General features: G+C 44.9%; 1 protein-coding gene across 1 annotated transcript in view; it reads left to right on the top strand.

Moving 5' to 3' along the window:
• The window catches only part of LOC137629346 (coiled-coil domain-containing protein 174-like), an 86,695-nt gene that overhangs the window by 54,864 nt on the left and 8,937 nt on the right, over positions 1-22,894 (top strand). The window contains exons 6-7 of the mRNA XM_068360603.1: positions 11,460-11,592; positions 12,397-12,609. Coding sequence (XP_068216704.1) covers positions 11,460-11,592; positions 12,397-12,609 — 346 coding nt within the window. The remainder of the gene's footprint in view (positions 1-11,459; positions 11,593-12,396; positions 12,610-22,894) is intronic.

Here is a 22,894-nt window from a genome sequence, read left to right as displayed (position 1 = left end):
ACATCTGACGTTCGTAGTAACTTGTGGGGGTGGGAATTGCAGAGGAACCGATTTGGAGAGGTTCTCCGGTTTGGACCATGGCTGTAGTCTCATTTTCAAGACAGAGGGGATCTTCGAGACCTTGTCTCTTAAAGGTACGGTGGCTCTCTTTCTCCAAACTCGATTGATGTCTTTGAGTTTGGCTTTCAATAGTCGATCTGTTACTGAAGCGAATTGAAGAAGGCCGAGGATTCTTTCTAAGGCTCTTCTGGACACCTGTTTGTGTTTGAGAAAATTCTTGATCTTGGAAGCTATTTCTCTTACCTTTTTGGGAGGTAGAGCCAGCTTGTGCCGTGCAAGGTCCCACTGTATGCCTAGCCATTCGAAGCGGTCTGATGGTAGTAGGCAGGATTTTTGGAAATTGACCCGAAATCCCAGGTTGGCGAGAAAACGAAGTACTTTCTTCGTAGCTCTGTTGCATTCCAGGGCTGACCGAGCCCAAATGAGCCAATCGTCCAGATAAGCAACGATCTGAATCCCTTGGTTCCTGAGTTGTTCTAACACTGTCTCTCCCAGTTTCGTGAATATCCTGGGTGCAATGTTGAGGCCGAAGGGCATGACTTTGAACTCAAAGGCTTTCCTGCCTAGACGGAAACCTAGGTAAGGAGAGAAGTTTCGAGCTATTGGTACGTGATAATAGGCGTCGGTAAGATCGATAGAGGTGGTGACGGCCCCACGGGGAAGCAGGGTCCGTACCTGAGAGATGGTCAACATCCGGAACCTGTCACAGAGGATGTAAGAATTTAGCTTAGACAAGTCCAGGACCACTCTCAATGCCGACGAGCCTTTCTTCGGAACTGTGAACAGGCGGCCTTGGAACTTCAGCGATCGAACCCGTTTGATTGCTTTTTTCTTTAGTAACTCGGTGGTGTACTCTCAGAATGGTAGTGGGTGTCTGGAAGAAGGCCACTGGTGGAGGAGGAGAACCTTGTGACCATTTCCACCCCAAGCCTTTGGAGACTATGCTGTGAGCCCACGGACTGAAGGTCCAATGGTCTCGAAAGTGGTAAAGTCTCCCCCCTACCGGGACTATATCATTGCGAGGGAGTGAATCTAGGTCCCTTCCCTCCTCGAGAACCCCTTGTCCTAGGTCCGCCTCGTTGACGGAACTGTCTTCTACCCCTGTAGCTACCTCTCTGGTGTCCACGAAAGGGACCTGAGGGTTCGTAGCTAGGGTTGTATGCGGGTGAGGGAATCCAAACGGGGTTGGGTTGGGTACCTGGGGGAGCAGTGAGGTAGACCACCTGTTGAGGGTGCTTCGGTTGTAGAGTCGACGAAGCAGCGGGAGACTGTGAAGACGAGTGGGTAACCGACGATTGATGGTAGTGACCTCGGCTCGTCTTGTAAGGGGCAAACCTCTGTTTCTTCCTGAAGAAGGTTTGCTTTTGAACCTCAACCCTCCTTTTGACAGTGAGGCCCCACCTCGCTTGCAAATTTTGGTTTGCTCTCGCAGCGTCTTGTAGTACCTTGTTCACCTCCTCCTGAGGAAAAAGGTTCTTACCCCAGCAGGGGGAAGCTATCAGTCTGTTTGGTTCATGCCTGATCGAGGCCTCAGATAGAACGTGTTTCCTGCAACTAACCCGAGCCGAACAAAACTCGTGTAAGTCGATTAGGAAGGACAGAGACAGGTTCTTTGTGAATACCCGGAACAAGGTCTCGGTCGGATAAAGCGAGGCTAGAGACTCCACGGAGGTAATGGAGTGGAGAGACCTAGCTAACCTATTCCGTGCCTCAAACTCAATCTTGAGAAGATTTTCTGGTAATTTGGGAAGCTTCTCGGAAAACAGATTAGAGGCGCAGTCTGGGTCTAACTTCCCTACTGTGAAAGTAGAGGGGGCATCATCCCAGATAGTAACGGTACTCGGGATGAGCATGGAGGTGGGGTCCGTCTCTTTAAGAGCCGGCATGGCAGAACCTTCTTTGATAGCTTGAAAAGTAAGACCTGCCACTTTATCTGTAATAGGCAAGGTAATAACTGGAGAAGCTGTAAATATGGTGTAGGCTCCTTTGTGTGGGGTGAGCTTGGAATTAGTGCACCCCCAGTCCGACAACGTCCTGGCCCAGAGAGCTTGGGCCTGCTCTTTAGGAAATATTACCGTTTCCTTCGGTACCTTGTCTAACCTAACCAAGGCATGTTCTTTCAATCGGATGAAGCCGTTGAATGGGAATTCTAGTCCCGGAGGGTAAAATTCTAGGTCCTCTAGAGGGCGGGTGCCTATGCCCTCCAGAGTTATGGCACCATCTATATATGGAGCATGTAAGGCAAACCTCCAAGGGTTGTTTTTCTCGAAGGGGGGTAACTTCGATGCGTCTGGGGCTGAAGGAGGAGGCATCTGAGTTCCGGAACGGATCAGACTCGCCACCATATCTTTGAGCTCCGTCATAGCTCCTTGGTCTGTCCTAGACTGTTGTTGTATCTGCTCTTTCACAATATCCCTGACCATGGTGGCGGATAAAGCGGGCTCCCGAGCCCGATCCGCTAACGAAGCCCTGGACTTAGCGGACTTCGACTTTTTAGGAGTCACGGTTTTAGGTACAGTAATATGAACATCAGGATCCTTTGAGGGTCCCGGTACCGGTGACACTGATAATGGCAAAGCTGAAGGCTTAAAGGTACGTAGTGGCTTCACCTTGGGTCATACATAAACGGAGGGACCTCGAGGAGAAGCCGTAGGTTTATCAAAGCCATGAAAGGAAGTAGTAGAGGAAGGAGTGTGGGGTGAAAGGGGGTCCTCCAACTCATCACCACCTAGCTGCTCATCCATGGGTTCGTCGTCCAGATCTAGAAAGGGCTCGTCCTCCGTCACTAAAACCTCTTCCTCCGTTAGAATGGTTGCTCTAACCACCTCAATTAACGGGGCCGCTGTCTCCGGTGGAACTGCTGCAGTAGTAGAGCCTGGGAATAGGCGAGAAGCTATGTTTCCATCAAGGAGATAGGGTGCGCCAGACGGCGCATTCCTCCCAAAACCTGACACCCAAGGACGGAGAGTAGCTCTTGCCTCCCGGAGAGATTCATCATCAGCCTGAAAGAGGAGAGGGGATTAATGATGAAGCAAGAACCGATGTAAATATATAAAGACCAATTAATTCCTCGCAAAGGATATTAACAGGAACAAACTAGAACCAACTTACCTCCTCGCTCAGGAGTAGGGATGACAGCTCATAGCAGAGCATGCATGACTCCGGGAACCATATCATGTAGGGGGGTTGTCCCGGTTCCCGAGAGAAGGATATGGCGCAATGGGCATGGGACCGGCATAGATCATGGCCCATGGGATCAGTAAAGGCAGCGGAGCAGCCCTTGGCAGCGCAGCGAACTTTCTGTAAAAGAAAGAAGACATAAGTCTGGATGTTCCTTGAGATTCTGGTCAGTGACATATGAATCCACAGAAAACAATTAAATCTTAATTATGTGTGAGTACGGTAGTAGCTAACACCTTAATATATTAAGAAATTATATTAATAACCAGTAACCACGTAACATGAAACTATAATCTTCATCGGTATCACATTGTTAACTCCGGTTCTGAACGTCTGATTGATCTGTTTGTACCGGAGATCCGGTGACATATACCCGTCATCGTGATATCGTGACCGTCAGCGGTACGATAACATTAACCTCAATTCTGAATGTCTGTGTTATCTCCAGTGAAGCCGGAGATTCGATGAAAAAAGGGGCCGTAATAGTGTAATTGTGATCAAACATGACAAAGGTTCGTGTGCAAAAGGCCTCAACCGGAGTCTGAGTGACGGATTTCACCGTTGCACTCCAAATACCTGACTAGTTCTCACCCAATGAGTATCCATTATAGCGGAGTATAACTCAAGGCGGAGCTAAGGGTGTCGGCATAAAACGACCCCAATTAATGACTCATACACTAACGTAACCTATTAATAGTGCTAGCTATATTAACAGTAACCACATCAATAAAACGTGTATAACATTAAACGTAATATCATCAACTCGGATAATAAGAGGAGGCAGGAATAACTCGTGATCGTAAAAAAACGGAAAACGGGAAATCCACCTCTCTTACTCGAGCTAATAAAGAAAACGAGAGAAGGGGTAACTCGTATCTGTAGAACAGGAAACGAGCACTCTATGCTCTCGCTCTCAAGGTTACATAATAAAAAACCAACATCACACAATAATATGATAAGAAAAATAATAAAATTGATTGCTTTTTTCTTAGTAATTGTAATAACCAAGAACGAAGAATAACGACAACGTAACAAAAAAAAAAAAAACGCAGATATAGTCTAAATCGAGCACCTTCCTGAGGCGAGTACAAAACTATACAAAGACTAAATCGCTATTCTTCGTAGGTCTAAATCAGAAGGATATCCTAGAGGGCGCGCGTGGTAGGTGTCGGTGGGGTAGTTCAACTATGTTCTCTAGGGCCTGTCACGGCCCTCCCCATTGATGAAGGGATTATCTAAATGGAAGACAGCCTGTGAATAGTGGTTTTCGCACGCCTTTGTTAAATACACGACACCTACAAGGTGTTCGCGCGGGGGTTGTAACCTCTGCATTCCATGCTTTTATCTTTCTCTAGTATATTTGGAAGATTTATATTAGAAAAGGTACAAAGAAGGACTTTTCACCGGCCGTCACAGGCCTCTTCCCAGAAATAGATTTTTCCTTCGTCAAAATCCCTTAATAATACGTATGCTGAAATCTGAGAATTTTACCGAATACTTATATGCTTTTCTTTCTTTACAGGAGGAGCATCCCGAGTGCGGGGTAGGTGTCGGTGGGGTAGTTCAACTATGTTCTCTAGGGCCTGTCACGGCCCTCCCCATTGATGAAGGGATTATCTAAATGGAAGACAGCCTGTGAATAGTGGTTTTCGCACGCCTTTGTTAAATACACGACACCTACAAGGTGTTCGCGCGGGGGTTGTAACCTCTGCATTCCATGCTTTTATCTTTCTCTAGTATATTTGGAAGATTTATATCAGAAAAGGTACAAAGAAGGACTTTTCACCGGCCGTCACAGGCCTCTTCCCAGAAATAGATTTTTCCTTCGTCAAAATCCCTTAATAATACGTATGCTGAAATCTGAGAATTTTACCGAATACTTATATGCTTTTCTTTCTTTACAGGAGGAGCATCCCGAGTGCGGGAACAACTTTTGCAGGGTCCGTAGTAGGAACTACTATGGCCATGACATGTGCAGGGCCCATGCTCGCTGCGCAATCACCAAGGGGGCTCTCAAGTACTGGGACCCACAGGTATGTACTGTTTGCGAAAAACTGGTAAGAGAGGCTTTTGACGATCAAAAGTCCACTGAGTCAAGGGACGCAGCAAGGGAGATGCTGCGAAAATGGGTCAGGGGCTTCCAGGGGAACACTTCTGGCCCATACCTTCCTAATGAAAAGATGAGGGCTTGTCTTTTCCCTAGGGCATGTTCGGATGCGGTTATTCCCCAGGCTCAACCTGAGATTTCTCGGTTCAGATTCCGGTAGAATCTGAAGTTTCGGATGACTTGGAGAGCATCCAGCTAGAGGACAACATGTCAGTTGTCTCAGAGGAGACTGAGAACAATCTCCTAGTGGAGGAACTGGATTAGGCGGATGACGTTCCACCTGTGGCAGAAGTCGAGATAGCCGAAACGATTTCGGTATCATCAGCCACGGTGACTGAGCCGGTGCCTTCGACTTCTTCCGCTGCACCCCAATTAGATTCCATCACGAGTACGTTGCACTCGCTGTTGTCCATGGTGCAGGACATTGAGAAGAAATCGTCTGAGAAAGAGGCCTCTCTTCGGATGGAAATGCATCAGCTAGTTGCAACACGTTTGGCTCCGAAGAAGCTAAACGTCAAGGATCTCCCCGCCTTCTCTGACGTTAACCCCTGGAGGTACGCAGATCATATGCCTATGTCGGGGGGGAAGATCTTCCTCTCAGAAAAACTGGGCACTGTCCCAGTGGAGGAAATTGAGTTCTGGCCTAGCAAAGGGGCCTACCCGGATTGCTATGTCCGTCTAAAGACGGAAGCTACATCCAAAGAGGAGACAGAGCCGAAGGAAACTATTGTCCTTGAACTCTCTAAGGCTCAGGCCTTATATACCACCACTTTAAAGGAGAGGGCCTTTACTAGCTCCAAGGTGCCGGCTCTCAGCAAGAAGCACCCGTCCTTCATTGCTGACCCCAAACGTGCCTTCCCCTTTATGGACAAAGGGCTTAAGGCAGCCTTAAAGGCAGTTGAGGCAGGGAAACCATGCCCTACACTGGAAGAGTGTAGACCCTTCTCCCTTGCCTTCCCATCAGACGATGCGGACTGGAAGGATGTGCACAACACCTTCACAGTTGGGAAGCTGGAGGCAGATATTGCTGGACGACAGTTCGGCGAAGACCTCCCGAAGCTGTCAGACTTTCTCCTGCGCAGAGAACAGGAGACAAAAGAAAGTCTTGCTGCTTCCTTGTCTCTGCAGACTGGCCTAGAGACAATGGCAAGCATCCCGGATACCCCAGACATGTACATGGTCTTCGCCAAATCTCATTTGGCAACAGTCACCAAGGACCTGTACAACTTTCTTCGGGCTTGCAGAGAGTTCGTGTTCGCCTCGGCTGCGTTGAGACACGAACCAAGGAAGCTGATAGCTTCCAACATCTGGGGAAAAGACCTCTTCCCAAGCGAAGTGGTCAAAGAGGTCGTGGACAAAGCCGCTACAGAGAATAGAAACCTTCTCTCTAAATGGGGCTTGTCCTCTAAAAGAGAATCTTCAGCTGATGAGGGTCCCCAGCCGAAGAATAAGTCGAAACGACCTAAAGTGCCCTCTCGGCCTAAACAACAGCAACAGCTTCCCGTGGCCACGGTGTCCCAGACGGTGGCACAACCACCCACCACCTTCCAACTGGTGCCCCAAATGCTGGCGACCCAGTCACCAGTGTTCACCCCAGTTTTTGAAAGGCAATCGACGACCTTTCGGCCGAAGTCTCGAGGTTCCTTTCGAGGATCCTCCAGACGCCCCTTCAGAGGTAGGGGCAACAAAGGTGGACGTGGCCAAGGAGGTAAATCCTCCACCCAGCACTCAAAGTGAGATGCTACCGGTAGGAGGGAGACTCTTCTTCTTCCGGGATCGTTGGACCTTCGATCCCTGGGCCCACAGCCTAATCAAGAACGGACTAGGGTGGAGTTGGAGCTCAACTCTACCGACCTTCCCTCAATTCTTCCAACACTCAACCCCCATATTGGAAGAATATATTCAGGAACTCTTGAACAAAAGAGTTATAAGGAAGGCGAAGTCTGTCAGATTCCAAGGAAGGGTATTTTGTGTTCCGAAGAAAGACTCAGAAAAGCTCAGAGTCATTCTGGACTTGTCACCACTCAACAAGTTCATAGTGAACTACAAGTTCAAAATGCTGACGCTTCAACACATCAGGACCCTGTTGCCCAAACGGGCATACACAGTCTCCATAGACATGACGGATGCGTACTGGCACGTTCCAATCAGCCGTCAAGTTTCCCCCTACCTGGGATTCAAAACTACAAAAAAAGACAGTACGTTTTCAGAGCCATGCCCTTCAGTCTGAACATAGCTCCAAGGGTATTCACCAAGCTTGCGAATGCAGTCATTCATCAACTACGCCTAAAAGGAATCCAGGTGGTAGCCTACCTGGACGACTGGCTGGTGTGGGCAGCATCCGAAGAAGAGTGCAGGCAAGCCTCCAAGGAAGTGATCTGGTTCCTGGAAACTTGGGATTCAAGATCAACTTGGAAAAATCTCGACTGTCTCCAGCTCAAAAGTTTCAGTGGCTGGGCGTCCACTGGAACTTGCAGTCACACTGCCTTTCCATTCCATCAAAGAAAAGGAAAGAGATAGCAGGATCTGTCAAAAGCCTTCTTCGGCCCGCAAGGATATCAAGAAGGCAACAGGAGAGAGTGTTGGGGTCCCTCCAGTTCGCCTCAGTGACAGATCCAGTATTGAGAGCACAATTAAAAGATGCATCAGGATTTTGGAGAAAATACGCATCAAACGCTCAAAGTGACCTACAAAGACCGATACCAAATCGTCTGCGATCCCTACTCAAGCCATGGTCGGAGGCCAAGAACCTAAGGAACAAGGTTCCCTTACAACTGCCTCCACCGTCAGTCACCGTTCACATGGATGCCTCGAAAGAAGGGTGGGGAGGTCACTCTCATCATCGGAAAGTCCAAGGAACCTGGTCTCCCCTCTTCAAAACCTTCCACATCAATTTCCTGGAAGCCATGGCAGTTTTTCTTTCTCTGAAGAAACTGAAACTCTGCTGCTCAATCCACATCCGTCTGGTTCTAGACAGCGAAGTCATAATGAGATGCCAAAACCGACAGGGCTCGAGATCGCCTCACATAAACCAAGTGATACTAGCCATCCTCCGCCTAGCGGAGAAGAAGAGATGGCACTTGTCAGCAGTCCACCTTCAAGGGTTCCGCAATGTGACAGCGGACGCTCTATCCAGGACCAAACCGATAGAGTCAGAATGGTCCCTAGACGCAAGATCATTCTCCTTCATCTTACGCAAAGTCCTAGGACTGCAAATAGACCTCTTCGCAACGAGCGACAACAAGAAGCTACCCCGGTACGTAGCCCCGTACGAGGATCCTCTACCGGAAGCAATAGATGCAATGTCTATAGATTGGAACAGATGGTACAAGATCTACCTATTCCCTCCAACCAACCTTCTGCTGAAAGTCCTCGACAAACTGAGATCCTTTTGAGGGACAGCAGCAATAGTGGCCCACAAGTGGCCCAACAGCATTTGGTTCCCTCTAGTAACGGAACTACGCCTGAAGCTGATCCCATTGCCAGACCCAGTTCTGACTCGGCAAGTGCAGAAATTGACTGTCTCAGCTTCATCAGTGAAAACCCAGAACCTTCATCTCACGATTTTCTCGCGCTAGCGGTCAAGAAACGGTTCGGGATTTCTAGGGACAGTATTAACTTCTTAGAAGGATACAAGTCAAAAGTCAACAAGAAGACAATATGAGTCTTCCTGGAAGAAGTGGGTGGCCTTTGTCAAGGCGAAGAAACCTAAAGAGATTTCTACAGATTTCTGTTTGTCCTTCTTCATCCATCTTCATGAACAAGGTTTAGCAGCCAATACGATTACAGTACTACATGTAAATCTGCCCTAGCCAGACCAATGCTTTACGCCTTCCAGGTAGATTTTTCCAATGAGATCTTCAACAAGATTCCTAAAGCCTGCGCTAAACTTCGGCCCGCAGCTCCTCCTAAGCCCATTTCATGGTCTTTGGATAAGGTTCTTCATTTAGCATCAACCCTGAACAATGAGGATTGTTCGCTGAAAGACTTGACTCAAAAGGTGATATTCTTATTTGCACTAACCTCGGGAGCCAGAGTTAGTGAAATAGTGGCCCTCTCGAGGGATGATGGCCACATTCAGTTCACAGACAACGGAGAACTGAACCTCTTTCCGGACCCGACGTTTCTCGCCAAGAACGAGCTGTCCACTAAGAGATGGGGTCCCTGGAGAATCTGCCCTCTGAAGGAAGAAGAATCCCTCTGCCCAGTGGAATGCCTAAAGGTATATATTCGTAGAACTTCAGACTTTAAGGGAGGTCAGCTTTTCAGGGGAGAGACTTCCGGTTCAACGTTATCCTTGAAACAGATAAGGGCGAAAATCACCTACTTTATACGCAGAGCGGATCCAGACAGTACACCCACAGGTCATGATCTGAGAAAAGTTGCCTCGTCTCTGAATTTCTTTCAGACGATGTCGTTTGAAAGCCTTCGTGCTTATACTGGATGGAAGTCTTCAAGAGTTTTCTTCAAGCACTACGCGAAGCAATTACAAGAAATTAAATTTCATGTGGTGGCGGCGGGCAGTGTAATAAAACCTGCTACTTGATTACTGCGAAGAACAGTGCACTATTTGGGACTTATAGTGAAGGGTGTACATGATAAACTTTCAAGTCATATCATGTTGAGTATTGTGTTTAGTGATGACACTATTGACTGTTCTATTCACACGGGTGACTTTAAGCATAACAGACTGACACAAGTTCCAGGCATACCTATATGCACAGTGTTCCTAGTAACAACAGAATGCTTAGTGTAATTCTTATATTTCCCTTAGAGTGGCTGATGTTTCCTTTTCAGATGAAACTGATTTTATTTTCTGTTAATACTGTTTATGCTTCTATACAGAATTGTTCAGTGTAATATGTAATTGATTACATCTATGATTTCTAAATTTTATTGTAATAAACAATAGAACGAATCTTTGCGTCTCTTTCGCCCCAAACATTCCAGTGTATGTATAAAGTCAGAGCATCCTTGATTCTTTTGATATTTAAGAAAATATCGGAACTAAGATTCCTATTATTCCAAGCAAACAGGTAAGAACTTACTGTACTAGACTCTTCATTTTACTGTTTAAGGTTTCCTACATGTATATAAACCTGTCCGTCTCTTTAACAACAGACCCGGGAGGTACAGTAACCTGCACAGATCAATACCATCCTAGTACAGACTATGCTTTACGTATATGATGACACTAATATACAAACTGTTTGCTAGATTGTTTCCTTGAACTCACAATCCTCAAGTTTTTTCCTCGAGTCTACCCAGACTCTTCCCTGTAGGGGGCAGGAAGCACTGACATATTTCATGATCAGCTGATTGATGTATAACGGTAACATCAAGTGTCTCTAGGTCTAGAAGACCAAAAGAAAAGATTTATCTCGAGATGAACGGCACTATTGAAAATCCACAGATACATTAATACTCTGGTAAACTTCCATCACGACGACATGGCCTGAGCCCAAAAAACGGATTTTGAGCGAAGCGAAAAATCTATTTTTGGGTGAGGTAGCCATGTCGTCCTGATGGACCCACCCTCTTTTTGACAAAAGGATAAGGAATCCCTCCCTATGGTACTGTATCTGCAACACCTACAAAGCTACAAAGAATGGCTTGGTGGCGCCTCGCGGTGGCGATTTGGCGCACTATTTACAGTACAGTAGGAGTGTCGCCTCTTTAACGACTCTCCTTATTCTTGCCACTCTTTCCCCTCGAATCGAAAGCGCTATTGGGGGTGTAGATAGCCATGAGATGTGTCAAGAATACGTCCTCTGATATTACGCGATATCCCTTTTAAAATTTTAAGGGATATTCGCTCCAGGAGTTAGAATTCTGGATACCTTTGGTAAATTCTCTGGGATATATCACTGTAGTCAAATATACCTAAGAAGCTACCTTTGAAGGAACTTCCATCACGACAACATGGCTACCTCACCCAAAAATAGATTTTTCGCTTCGCTCAAAATCCATTGTTTAATGCTTTCGATTAACATAAATTTTACCTTTTTTTCTCAGAATGTAGAGTTTTAATGCAGTAGCATTTGTTTTTCTCAATATGCTTTATTTCCATATGAAAATTTCTCAATTATAATTTGATTTTTATAACAATCAGGATGAAGCTACACAAGAAGAAGAGCTGATATCAGGGGAAAAACATCGGGAAAAGCTTCGTGAACAGTGGGAACTAGAGGCCGAGGTCAATGCTTTTAAAAAGGATGTTCATTACCAGGATGTCATGTATAATGGTAAGGATAAGTTTCTTGTTAAAAGTGTATTTCAGATATCTGTATATCCTGAGCTATTATGAAGTCACTTTAGCTGATGAAGTCTGTTATCATTACAGTATACTCCTCAGGAAAATTTCTTTACTTTGTTTCTAAAGATTTCTTCCCTAATTAATTGAAAATTGATGCAAGTTCAATTTTAAAAACTTGAATGACTAGAAGAAACAGCATTTGGTAATAATGACCTCTAAATAAGGGCATATAATCATGGAAGGAAAAGAAAGAAGAATTATTTTCAACATATGAATAAACCTTACCTTAATATAGATGTTGCCTCTAAAACAAAGTCCTTTCAACCCTAGAAATATTGCCTCCAGCTACAATTAATCTAATGTACCTCCTTCGTCTACTTCGGACAAGCTTTTTTGTTTGATAATTATTGCTTTAGCATACCATCCAGTCTTCTAGCAAGATAACCATTCTCAACATAGTCCATATAAAATAAGGTAGTACAATATTTACATAAGAACACCCAAGTTGTGTATCGAAATATTAATGTTGTTTTAAGGACAAAACTTAATTTTAAACTGATTGCATTCTAGGCAGTCGCACTTGGTGGATTTAGTCTTTATCAGGTGACATTATACAGTACAAATAAGTAGGGTGGTTCTTTTTAGTTATATGCTAGCTCATTCGTGCAGCTTGCAGTCAAAGTCAAAGAACTTCTGTATGGTAAGAAATAGGTTTAAAATTCTCCCCAATAATAGTAAATTATAGTAACACTCATTATTTTTAGATAATTTGTGGTATTCTTTTCACTTTCAGAGGCACGGCAGCATGGCACTGGGTACATGAAATTTTCTAAAGACGAGAAGGAAAGGAAAGCACAGATGGATATGCTGAAAGAGATGCATGAAGAGGCCCGAAGATCAGAATATACAAAGAAAATTGCAGAATCCAAAAAACAAAAACTTTTGAAGGCACGTTTGGAAAAGGTGCGGCAACGCAAGAGGCTGAAACTTGGATTACCTATCAAAGGTCTGTTCTTAATCTTATTTTGTATCTATAAGGCTAGCGCAAGATTTTCAATACCTATCTGTAGATTTTATTTTTCAATATTTAACTTAGCCGGTGATTATAATAGCTGCAACTCTGTTGCTCGACAGAAAAACTCTACGGAAAAATTCGCCAGCGATCGCTACACAGGTAGGGGGTGTACTCAACAGCGCCATCTGTCGTTCAGATACCCAGTACTCATTGTAAACAAAGAACTCAATTTTCTCTCTGTCGGGCTACCGGCAAGACCTACTAATTCGCTGTTGCTAACTGGATTTGTTTTCACAACTATTTGGTGAAGTACTGTACACTATTCTAGTTTTGAGCTTTCGCTATGCAGGTGTTTTATCTTCATCTTAAAACTTGAACTCGTTTTGGATAGATTTAATTATGGTGACAAAGAGAGTATGGACTTTCTTTCACTTTTAAATGGCCGACCCTTCCCTTAGACGGAAGTGTGTTTAGGCTTTTAGTAATTATCTTATCACGTTATAGATTTTCCTCTATATATTTTATATCTCTCCGCCTTTATTAGGCCTCTTCGATTAACTTTCCATTTTTTATAAACATATAAAAATAAATTTTAATGCTTTGTTTATATAGACCTTTCCTGAGAGTAGGCGGTCCTAACTTGGAAACCGAAGTTAATCAACGTTGAGCCCTTTATATCGTCTTTAGCTTTTAAAGAGCTAAGGATTTAAAACTTTTTAAATGTAATATTTTATGAAAGAATTTCTTTGATAGTCTTCGTACTGTTTTCAAAGATGAACTAACGTTTAGTTTTTTATGCTACGCAGTTGTTGACGTTCAGGACGTTCAACATGCGCTCTATCGTTACGATAGAGAGAGAGTGTATGACGGTTTCACTTTGCAGTAAGAGTAAATCGATTCTGACGTTTTGTTCATTCTTTCTTAGCTTAAATGTTTTAAATTCTAATTTAAAGGAACTTTTTATTTGAAAAACCTTTCAGTTTTTTCCTTTAGTCAAATAACATGTTTTTTTTTGACGATATATAATTGGGCTCTTCTCTTAGGTGCGAAATCAAGAGAGAAAGAGAGAGAGAGATAGAGACAGAGGGAGAGAGAGGAGAGAAAACGTTCCGTTCAAGCGGGTAACGTTGTTCTCGTGTTACTCACGTCCCTAGTCGCTGTACGGGGAGGAAGGATAAAACGTTTTTAGGTTTTTATTCTCGTCCCCAGGCTATGTGCGGTGAGAGATTGAAAACGTAGTTATATGAACTAGTGTTTAGTCTCTTTCCCAGCCACTGATTTTTCTTTTTATCTTAAAATATGTTTTCTGTTTTTTGCTGGTATTATGAGCTTGCATTATACGACAAATTTCGCAATTACTACCTTTTAATGAAGGGTAGAATTGCGTGTTTCAGGTAGAAATAAGTGCAAAACAGAAAATCGAAGTGATAAAGTGATATGCGCAAAGTGTTACAGTGTTGCGTCCGAGGCGCAAAGTGTTACAGTGTTGCGTCCGAGGGTTCGTCTGTTCGTGCCTGTCGTTCACCTAGTCCGGGACCTCTTACATGCTCCCAAGCCCAGGGGAGAAGTAATGTCAAACGACTTATGGGTTCGAGAGGCCTTGACCAACGAACAGACGTTTTCCCTCTATGGTATCGGGTGTATCTTACCAAGATCTCCCCTACCATAAGACGAGAGAGACGTTGTTTCTCCTCGCCATCCGTAGGCTTTTCGCATAAGAAACCTGTCACAAGGTTTCGAAGCCCTTAAGCAAAAGTCAGTCCTTTCAGGACAGGTCCAGCGTCCTGGTTACAGCCATTAGGACAGCTCTGACCCTATGCAGTCATCGGATAACTGCTCGCCGCCTAACAAAAGCGTAACACAGACTCCGAGAGTTTTTTTTTGTTGGCAAAGTGTTGCGGTCACAGACGTTACCCTCGTCTATTACCACAACCATTTCCGTTGATCCTTAAGGGGTTGTATGGCAAAACATGCAGTATATGCTTGCCTCCCTTATGGAAGACTATTCTGCCGATTAGTCCGTTGAGTCTAGCCGTTTATCTCATCGATATCCTGACTTTCAGCCAACCTAACGTTCCTTTGTGCTTACTGTTGACGTTGGCGTAGCTTAGTCACATCAGTCAGGTTGTTTAGAACCACACTCGATGCGGTCTCGTGTGGTTTTTCAGCCGCATTTGGACGTTAGGCCACTGGCTGATGCTCCTGTTGACGTTCAAGACGTTCACTAACAATCGGAGTTGACTTGTTTTGACGCTGTGCGTCAACCTCCGCATTCTAGAGTTGTTTTGACTGCTCAGTCTAGGCAGTCAAAGCAGTCTCGAGTGGACGCTGTGCGTCCTCACGCACCTGTTGTGGTTGACAGTTCAGTTGTTGACAGTTCACAGACTGTCAAGCAGTTACATGACGTTGCGTTCTGGTCCGCTACTAATGCACCAGTGAGAGACTCAGCTTTTATCGGACAAGGTTCCTGTAGATGAGGAAGTTGCTGTTCTCCCTCCTACTGATATTCCCTTGAGGACTCTGTCAGATGGAGAGGAGCCTGTAGCTGCTTAGCCTCCTATGGACTTTAATTAAATCATGATGATTTTTTTAAGGATCTTCGTCCGGATCTTTTTGTAACTGCTGCTCCTCGTTCGCCTAAACGTCAGAGCTTACACTAGGCCTAGCTACTTCGAAGCCGTTGTTTTTTAAGCTAGTGCTCTCTCGCTCTCCTAGAGAGCGTTACATTGGCTAGGCGACTGGTTTTTCACCAGGAGGAGTTTGGGGGATACAGCCTTTGCTTTCCCTTCTTTTAAACTGGTTTATAGAGCGAGAGTCTGATATGACACGAGAGAAGTTCTCGGCTTGGGAGTTCATGCCTCTGCCCAGATAGACTTCTCAATTCTGGTAGACTCTCCCTGGCACCTAGCCAGGAGACGCTCCAAGTTGTTTACAGGTCAACTTCACAGCTGTTGTCGAGCCTTTGAAGTTTTGCTGTACTATTATGTCACGCATAACAAGGCTTTCAGGGATGGTAAACGGTTCCGCCTCAGTCGCTAACCCCGTCTGTTGCCACACCTGCTCCCGTAGACCCTAAATGGGCTTTGCTGCAAGACATGCAGTCCAAGCTTGCGTCCTTGATAGAGGACTTAAATGCGGAGAAGAACCTTCTGGCCAACAACCTTCCAACCGGTCGGTTGTGCGCCCTGTTGACGCTGAGGTAACCTACTCGCGTCTGCCAGTTGAGGTGGTTCCTCCACCGATGCGACCCTGTGTGGGTTGCCAGCCGCACGTTGACGTTAAGCGACGCTCGGAGGTGGTTGTTGACGTTAAGCGACGCTCGGAGGTGGTTGTTGACGTTCAGGACGTTCAACAACCAGCAGAGGTGACTTGTTTTGACGCAGTGCGTCAACCTCAGCAACCCGGTAGGGTGTTGACTGCACAACCCAGACGGTCTAGACAGTCTCGGGTTGACGCTGTGCTTCCTCGCGCACCCATGGTTGTTGACAGTTCACAGACTGTGCAGCAGTTCCATGATATTGCGTCCGGCTCCGTCACGCATCCACCAGTGCGACCGGATTCAGCGAGCCAGACGTTGCCCACTCTGTTGCCGTTTCCTCATCAGTTTCGGATGAGGAACCCTCTGATGAGGACGTTGCTGAACAACAAGACGATCAGCCCCCAGCCCTGCTATCCATCCAGAAGATGCTGAAGAAGGAACGCTGCTCAGTCAGGCTGTGGATGAGTCTGGTAGGGACGCTGTCATCCGTGGATTAATTTGTGTCACTAGGAAGACTACACCTCCGTCCTCTTCAATACCATCTAGCTTTTCACTGGAAAAAGGACAAGACGCTAGAAGCGGTCTCGATCCCGGTTTCCAAAAAGATAAAGTCTTGTCTGACTTGGTGAAAGGACAATATCAACCTAAGAGAGGGTCGTCCCCTGGCTGTTCAGACTCCCAACCACGTTCTCTTCTCGGACGCATCGGACGTAGGCTGGGGTGCGACATTAGACGGTCGGGAATGCTCGGGAATATGGAACTCGAGTCAAAGGACAATGCATTTCAACTGCAAGGAGCTACTGGCAGTACGTCTGGCCTGGAAAAGCTTCAGGTCTCTCCTTCAAGGCAAAGTGGTGGAGGTGAACTCGGACAACACCACGGCTTTGGCGTACATCTCCAAGCAAGGAGGGACCTACTCTCTGACGTTGTACGAGATCGCAAGGGACCTCCTCACCTGGTCAAAAGGTCTAAACATATCACTAGTAACGAGGTTCATCCAAGGCAACTTGAATGTCATGGCAGATTGTCTCAGTCGGAAGGGACAAATAATTCCAACAGAATGGACCCTCCACAAGGATGTATGCAAGAGACTTTGGGCCACCTGGGGCTAGCCAACCATAGATCTCTTCGCAACCTCGATGACCAAGAGGCTCCCAATATTTTGCTCACCAATCCCGGACCCAGCAGCAGTTCATATAGATGCCTTTCTCCTAGATTGGTCACATCTAGATCTATATGCATTCCCTCCGTTCAAGATTGTCAACAAGGTACTGCAGAAGTTCGCCTCTCACGAAGGGACAAGGTTGACGCTAGTTGCTCCCCTCTGGCCCGCGAGAGAATGGTTCACCGAGGTACTTCGATGGCTAGTAGACGTTCCCAGAACACTTCCCCTAAGGGTGGACCTTCTACGTCAGCCACACGTAAAGAAGGTACACCAAGGCCTCCACGCTCTTCGTCTGACTGCCTTCAGACTATCGAAAGACTCTCAAGAGCTAGAGGCTTTTCGAAGGAGGCAGCCAGAGCGATTGCTAGAGCAAGGAGAACATCCACCCTTAGAGTCTACCAATCGAAGTGGGAAATCTTCCGAACTGGTGCAAGTCAGTATCCGTATCCTCGACCAGTACCTCTGTAACTCAAATAGCTGACTTCCTCTTATATCTGAGGAAAGAACGATCTCTTTCAGCTCCCACTATCAAGGGTTACAGAAGCATGTTGGCATCAGTCTTCCGTCACAGAGGCTTAGATCTTTCCAACAATAAAGATCTACAGGACCTCCTTAAGTCTTTTGAGACCACGAAGGAGCGTCGTTTGGTTACACCTGGTTGGAATTTAGACGTGGTACTAAGATTCCTTATGTCAGACAGGTTCGAGCCGCTACAATCAGCCTCCCTGAAAGATCTCACCTTAAAGACTCTTTTCCTGGTATGCTTAGCCACAGCTAAAAGAGTCAGTGAGATTCATGCCTTCAGCAAGAACATCGGATTCTCATCTGAAACGGCTACATGTTCTCTACAACTTGGTTTTCTAGCCAAAAACGAGCTGCCTTCTCGACCTTGGCCAAAATCGTTCGATATTCCAAGCTTATCGTATGGTTGGAAATGAACTAGAAAGAGTCTTATGCCCTGTAAGAGCTCTTAAGTTCTATTTAAAACGAACTAAACCTTTACGAGGCCCGTCTGAAGCTTTATGGTGTTCAGTTAAGAAACCATCTTTGCCTATGTCAAAGAATGCTTTATCCTATTTTATCAGACTGTTAATACGAGAAGCTCATTCCCATCTGAATGAGGAAGACCAAGCTTTGCTGAAGGTAAGGACACACGAAGTTAGAGCTGTCGCAACTTCCGTGGCCTTTAAACAAAATAGATCTCTGCGAAGTATAATCGACGCAACCTATTGGAAAAGCAAGTCAGTGTTCGCGTCTTTTTATCTTAAGGATGTCCAGTCTCTTTACGAGAACTGCTACACTCTGGGACCATTCGTAGCAGCGAGTGCAGTAGTGGGTGAGGGCTCAACCACTACAATTCCCTAATTCCATAACCTTTTTAATCTTTCTCTTGAAATGTTTTTATTGTTGTTTTTGGGTTGTCCGGAAGGCTAAGAAGCCTTTCGCATCCTAGTTGATTTGGCGGGTGGTCAAAGTCATTTCTTGAGAAGCGCCTAGATTAGAGGTTTTGATGAGGTCCTGTTGTATGGGTTGCAACCCTTGATACTTCAGCTCCTAGGGGTCGCTCAGCATCCTAAGAGGATCGCGAGGCTCCGTAAGGAAGACGTACTTAAAAAGGCAGAGTAATTGTTCAAGTCGACTTCCTTACCAGGTACCTATTTATTTTGTTTAGTTATTTTGATAACTTCTAAAATGAAATAAAAATTCTTAGCTCATATGATGTAAACATATTTTGCTGGTCTCTACCCACCCCCCTGGGTGTGAATCAGCTATTATAATCACCGGCTAAGTTAAATATTGAAAAATGTTATTTTGATAAAATAAATTTTTGAATATACTTACCCGGTGATTATAAATTAAAGGACCCTCCCTTCCTCCCCAATAGAGACACAGTGGACCGAGGAGAAAATTGAGTTCTTTGTTTACAATGAGTACTGGGTATCTGAACGACAGATGGCGCTGTTGAGTACACCCCCTACCTGTGTAGCGATCGCTGGCGAATTTTTCCGTAGAGTTTTTCTGTCGAGCAACAGAGTTGCAGCTATTATAATCACCGGGTAAGTATATTCAAAAATTTATTTTATTATCAAAATAACATATTTGTTCTAGAGGCTAATGTAAGATTTCTTTGTCACTTAAAAGTTTATTAGTTTTAAAACATCCCATCAGTTTACATCCTGCATTGAGCAGCTCCTTAGACACATCAATAAACCAGCAGTATACAAAACCCAGATGTTGTAAACCATATGATAAGAAATTGACATGCAGGAGCAAAAGAATTGCAATGTTATTCACAACTAAAAGTCCAAGGTGGATGAGAAAATCAAGTGGTAGAGGCCTTCACTCCCCCTTCGTCAGCCAGGTATATGGGGAGCTTAGTGCCTCTACTACTTAATTTTCTCATCCACCTTGGGCTTTTAGTTGCGAATAACATTGCTATTCTTTTGCTCCAGCATGTCAATTCCTTATCATCTAGTTTGCCACGTCTGGGTTTTGTATACATACATACATACATATACCAAAGGCACTTCCCCCAATTTTGGGGGGTAGCCGACATCAACAAGAAACAAAACAAAAAAGGGGACCTCTACTCTCTACGTTCCTCCAGCCTAACCAGGGACTCAGCCGAGTTCAGCTGGTACTGCTAGGGTGCCACAGCCCAACCTCCCACATTTCCACCACAGATGAAGCTTCATACTGCTGAGTCCCCTACTGCTGCTACCTCCGCGGTCATCTAAGGCACCGGAGGAAGCAGCAGGGCCTACCGGAACTGCGTCACAATCGCTCACCATTCATTCCTATTTCTAGCACGCTCTCTTGCCTCTCTCACATCTATCCTCCTATCACCCAGAGCTTTCTTCACACCATCCATCCACCCAAACCTTGGCCTTCCTCTTGTACTTCTCCCATCAACTCTTGCATTCATCACCTTCTTTAGCAGACAGCCATTTTCCATTCTCTCAACATGGCCAAACCACCTTAACACATTCATATCCACTCTAGCCGCTAACTCATTTCTTACACCCGTTCTCACCCTCACCACTTCGTTCCTAACCCTATCTACTCGAGATACACCAGCCATACTCCTTAAACACTTCATCTCAAACACATTCAATTTCTGTCTCTCCATCACTTTCATTCCCCACAACTCCGATCCATACATCACAGTTGGTACAATCACTTTCTCATATAGAACTCTCTTTACATTCATGCCCAACCCTCTATTTTTTACTACTCCCTTAACTGCCCCCAACACTTTGCAACCTTCATTGACTCTGACGTACATCTGCTTCCACTCCACCATTTGCTGCAACAACAGACCCCAAGTACCTAAACTGATCCACCTCCTCAAGTAACTCTCCATTCAACATGACATTCAACCTTGCACCACCTTCCCTTCTCGTACATCTCATAACCTTACTCTTACCCATATTAACTCTCAACTTCCTTCTCTCACACACCCTTCCAAATTCTGTCACTAATGGGTTTTGTATACTGCTAGTTTATTGGTTTTAAGCTGGTGCTATAACTTTCTCTTGTAGCTAAATTTAACATAAAATTCTAATTTTAGCATATTCCTTACCATTTTGAGAGGCTTAGTGTCTCGTTAAGCAGTCACTGTCTGTAGGTACATCTTGTTTACTCTGAGGAGGTGCGGTTCACCGTTGTTTTCTGCATAAGTAGGTAGAAATATTTTTTGCCTTCACTTTTAACATTGATGTGATAATGTTCAGTATACACTTATTACTGAAATTTATTTTATTAATAACTTCTATTTTTTGATCGAGGGGTTGGTTTTTTTCTTCTGCTATGTTAAATTATTTTTTATTTATTTGATGCTTCACTAATCATGTATTTCTATATTATTGTATGTTTTGGCCTTTTCAAGTTTGCTAGCAGTTACTCTTTGGTTTTCATTTATATCTTTAAACTGTATGATTTTGTTATATTCATTTTATGACATTTTGAGTATGAATTTTACATATGCTTTGTAATCTCACTCTAGTGGAGGCTTTCATTGTTATTCTGACATTATGCTAGGTATGAGGTTTCGTTGTTATTCTGACCTTATGCGAGGTGTGAGGTTTTATCTTTCAAATTTATTGCATGGCATTATAAAAGCTCCAGCACAACAATTTGTACTCGACCTCTGAGAGTTCTATGATTTGTGTCAGTCATGTTGAGGTTAGTTTCATTAGTGCCTGCTGGTAAATTATATTTGTTCCAACACATATACAAACCCTTGTCCTTTGGCAGGAGTACAATTTCAGCATAGCTGGAAATTGGCTGTTAAAATTTATAATGAGGTGTCGGTAATTGCTGATAGCTGGTAGGCAAGCCCTGCCCCCTTGCCAGCACAATGAGTCTCCTCTTTGAGTTCAGCTGCAATGTGCAGTAGTACACACACTGCGCTTAACAAAGCTTGGCTGTTATTAGTTCTGTCTTGGAAAGACTAGTCACAATTGCAGCAGTTTTATTTCCCAGCAAGAAGTGAACCCCCATTCTTTATGCTCTTTTTGCTAGGGCATGACTGTTTGCAATCATCCCCCTGCGACAAGTACATGGCTTAGCTGCCTTTGCAATGGTCGGAATACAGTAGGAGGAGGAAGAGGTCCAAAAGGGATTCTTTGGCTAAAGGGTCTTCCCAAAAACCAAAAAATTCCTAAGGCTCTCTTTCCTTTCTCCGGTGCTCAGATTTCTGCGCCTTCGACTGCTTCCCCTGGGGGACAAACACTGAAGATGGAAGGTGACCCAGCCCTTCCCTTGGGGGCAATATTTGGGAGAGGTGGACTTATCTCCTTCTCCCAGTGAAGGTCAAGGGTCCTGCCCTACCCTTGTTATTGATCCTGCCATTACAGATGATGATTCCTCCTCCTCCAGGATTTGGGCCCTTCACACCTTATGGTAGTCATTAAGCATCGAAGGTGTATTTCAAAGGAAAAGCTCCTTCATGTTTTAGTTACCTCTAAATCTTCCAGGCCTTCTGCTGTAGTCCCACTTTCGGAAGGTGCCCTTGATGTCAAGCTTGCCTTTCCATCCCAGACGTAGTTGATCCTTGATGCTTGTCTTCTGGAGTGTTGTCTCCTCCACCGGTAAAAACATCAACTTCGACTGCTAACAAAAGAAGGGAGAGACCTTGTCTTCCTTCTCCCAATCCTGTACCTTCGACTTCTACGTCACATCCCCCCAAAGTTGAAGAAGGGCAAGCAACCTATGTTTTTTCAGTCTCTTCATTTTATGGCTCATAGTGTTGAAGATTTCCCCTTACAAGCTGACGTGTCTTCCTTTGGTGGATAGTGGCCCACCCAAGATCCCATTGTAGTGGACAAGGCATTATCCTACAGAGAATATCGCCTTAGAACTGTGAGACCTTCGTCACTTAACACTTCCCTGGTTGTACAATTGTCTTCACGCCTACCAAGTGCACGTTCGTACGAACACTTACAAAGACTTCCACACATGTACAGTATTCTTCACCAGATAATTCTTCATGCATAAACTTCCCAGCTGAGAGCTCTTTGCAGGCAGTATAATCTAGTGCTAGACTCAGAGGAATTATATCTATGCGCATACAATAGTCTCCCTTACAATCACGATCATCTATAGATTGCCACATTGTAGGAACTCGGCCGAGGATTCTAAGAAAGCAAACGCTAGGTCCGATTCTTCAGGTCTTCATATGCAGAACACCTTCAGTCTGACTCCCCACTTGTAAAGGCTTACCACACACCACACCAAACTTGTGGACAAAAGGCTCATGCTCCGTATCTCCATAGGATACTTCCACTCTCGTTGGTTCTATATGTGTTATAACCCCAAGCATTTAGTCACCATATGCTGGATCCCCACGA

Source organism: Palaemon carinicauda, chromosome 2 (assembly GCF_036898095.1).
Source record: "Palaemon carinicauda isolate YSFRI2023 chromosome 2, ASM3689809v2, whole genome shotgun sequence".
NCBI lineage: Eukaryota > Metazoa > Arthropoda > Malacostraca > Decapoda > Palaemonidae > Palaemon > Palaemon carinicauda.
Note: the sequence above shows the minus strand (reverse complement) of the source record. Positions and strands in the feature narration are given on the sequence as shown.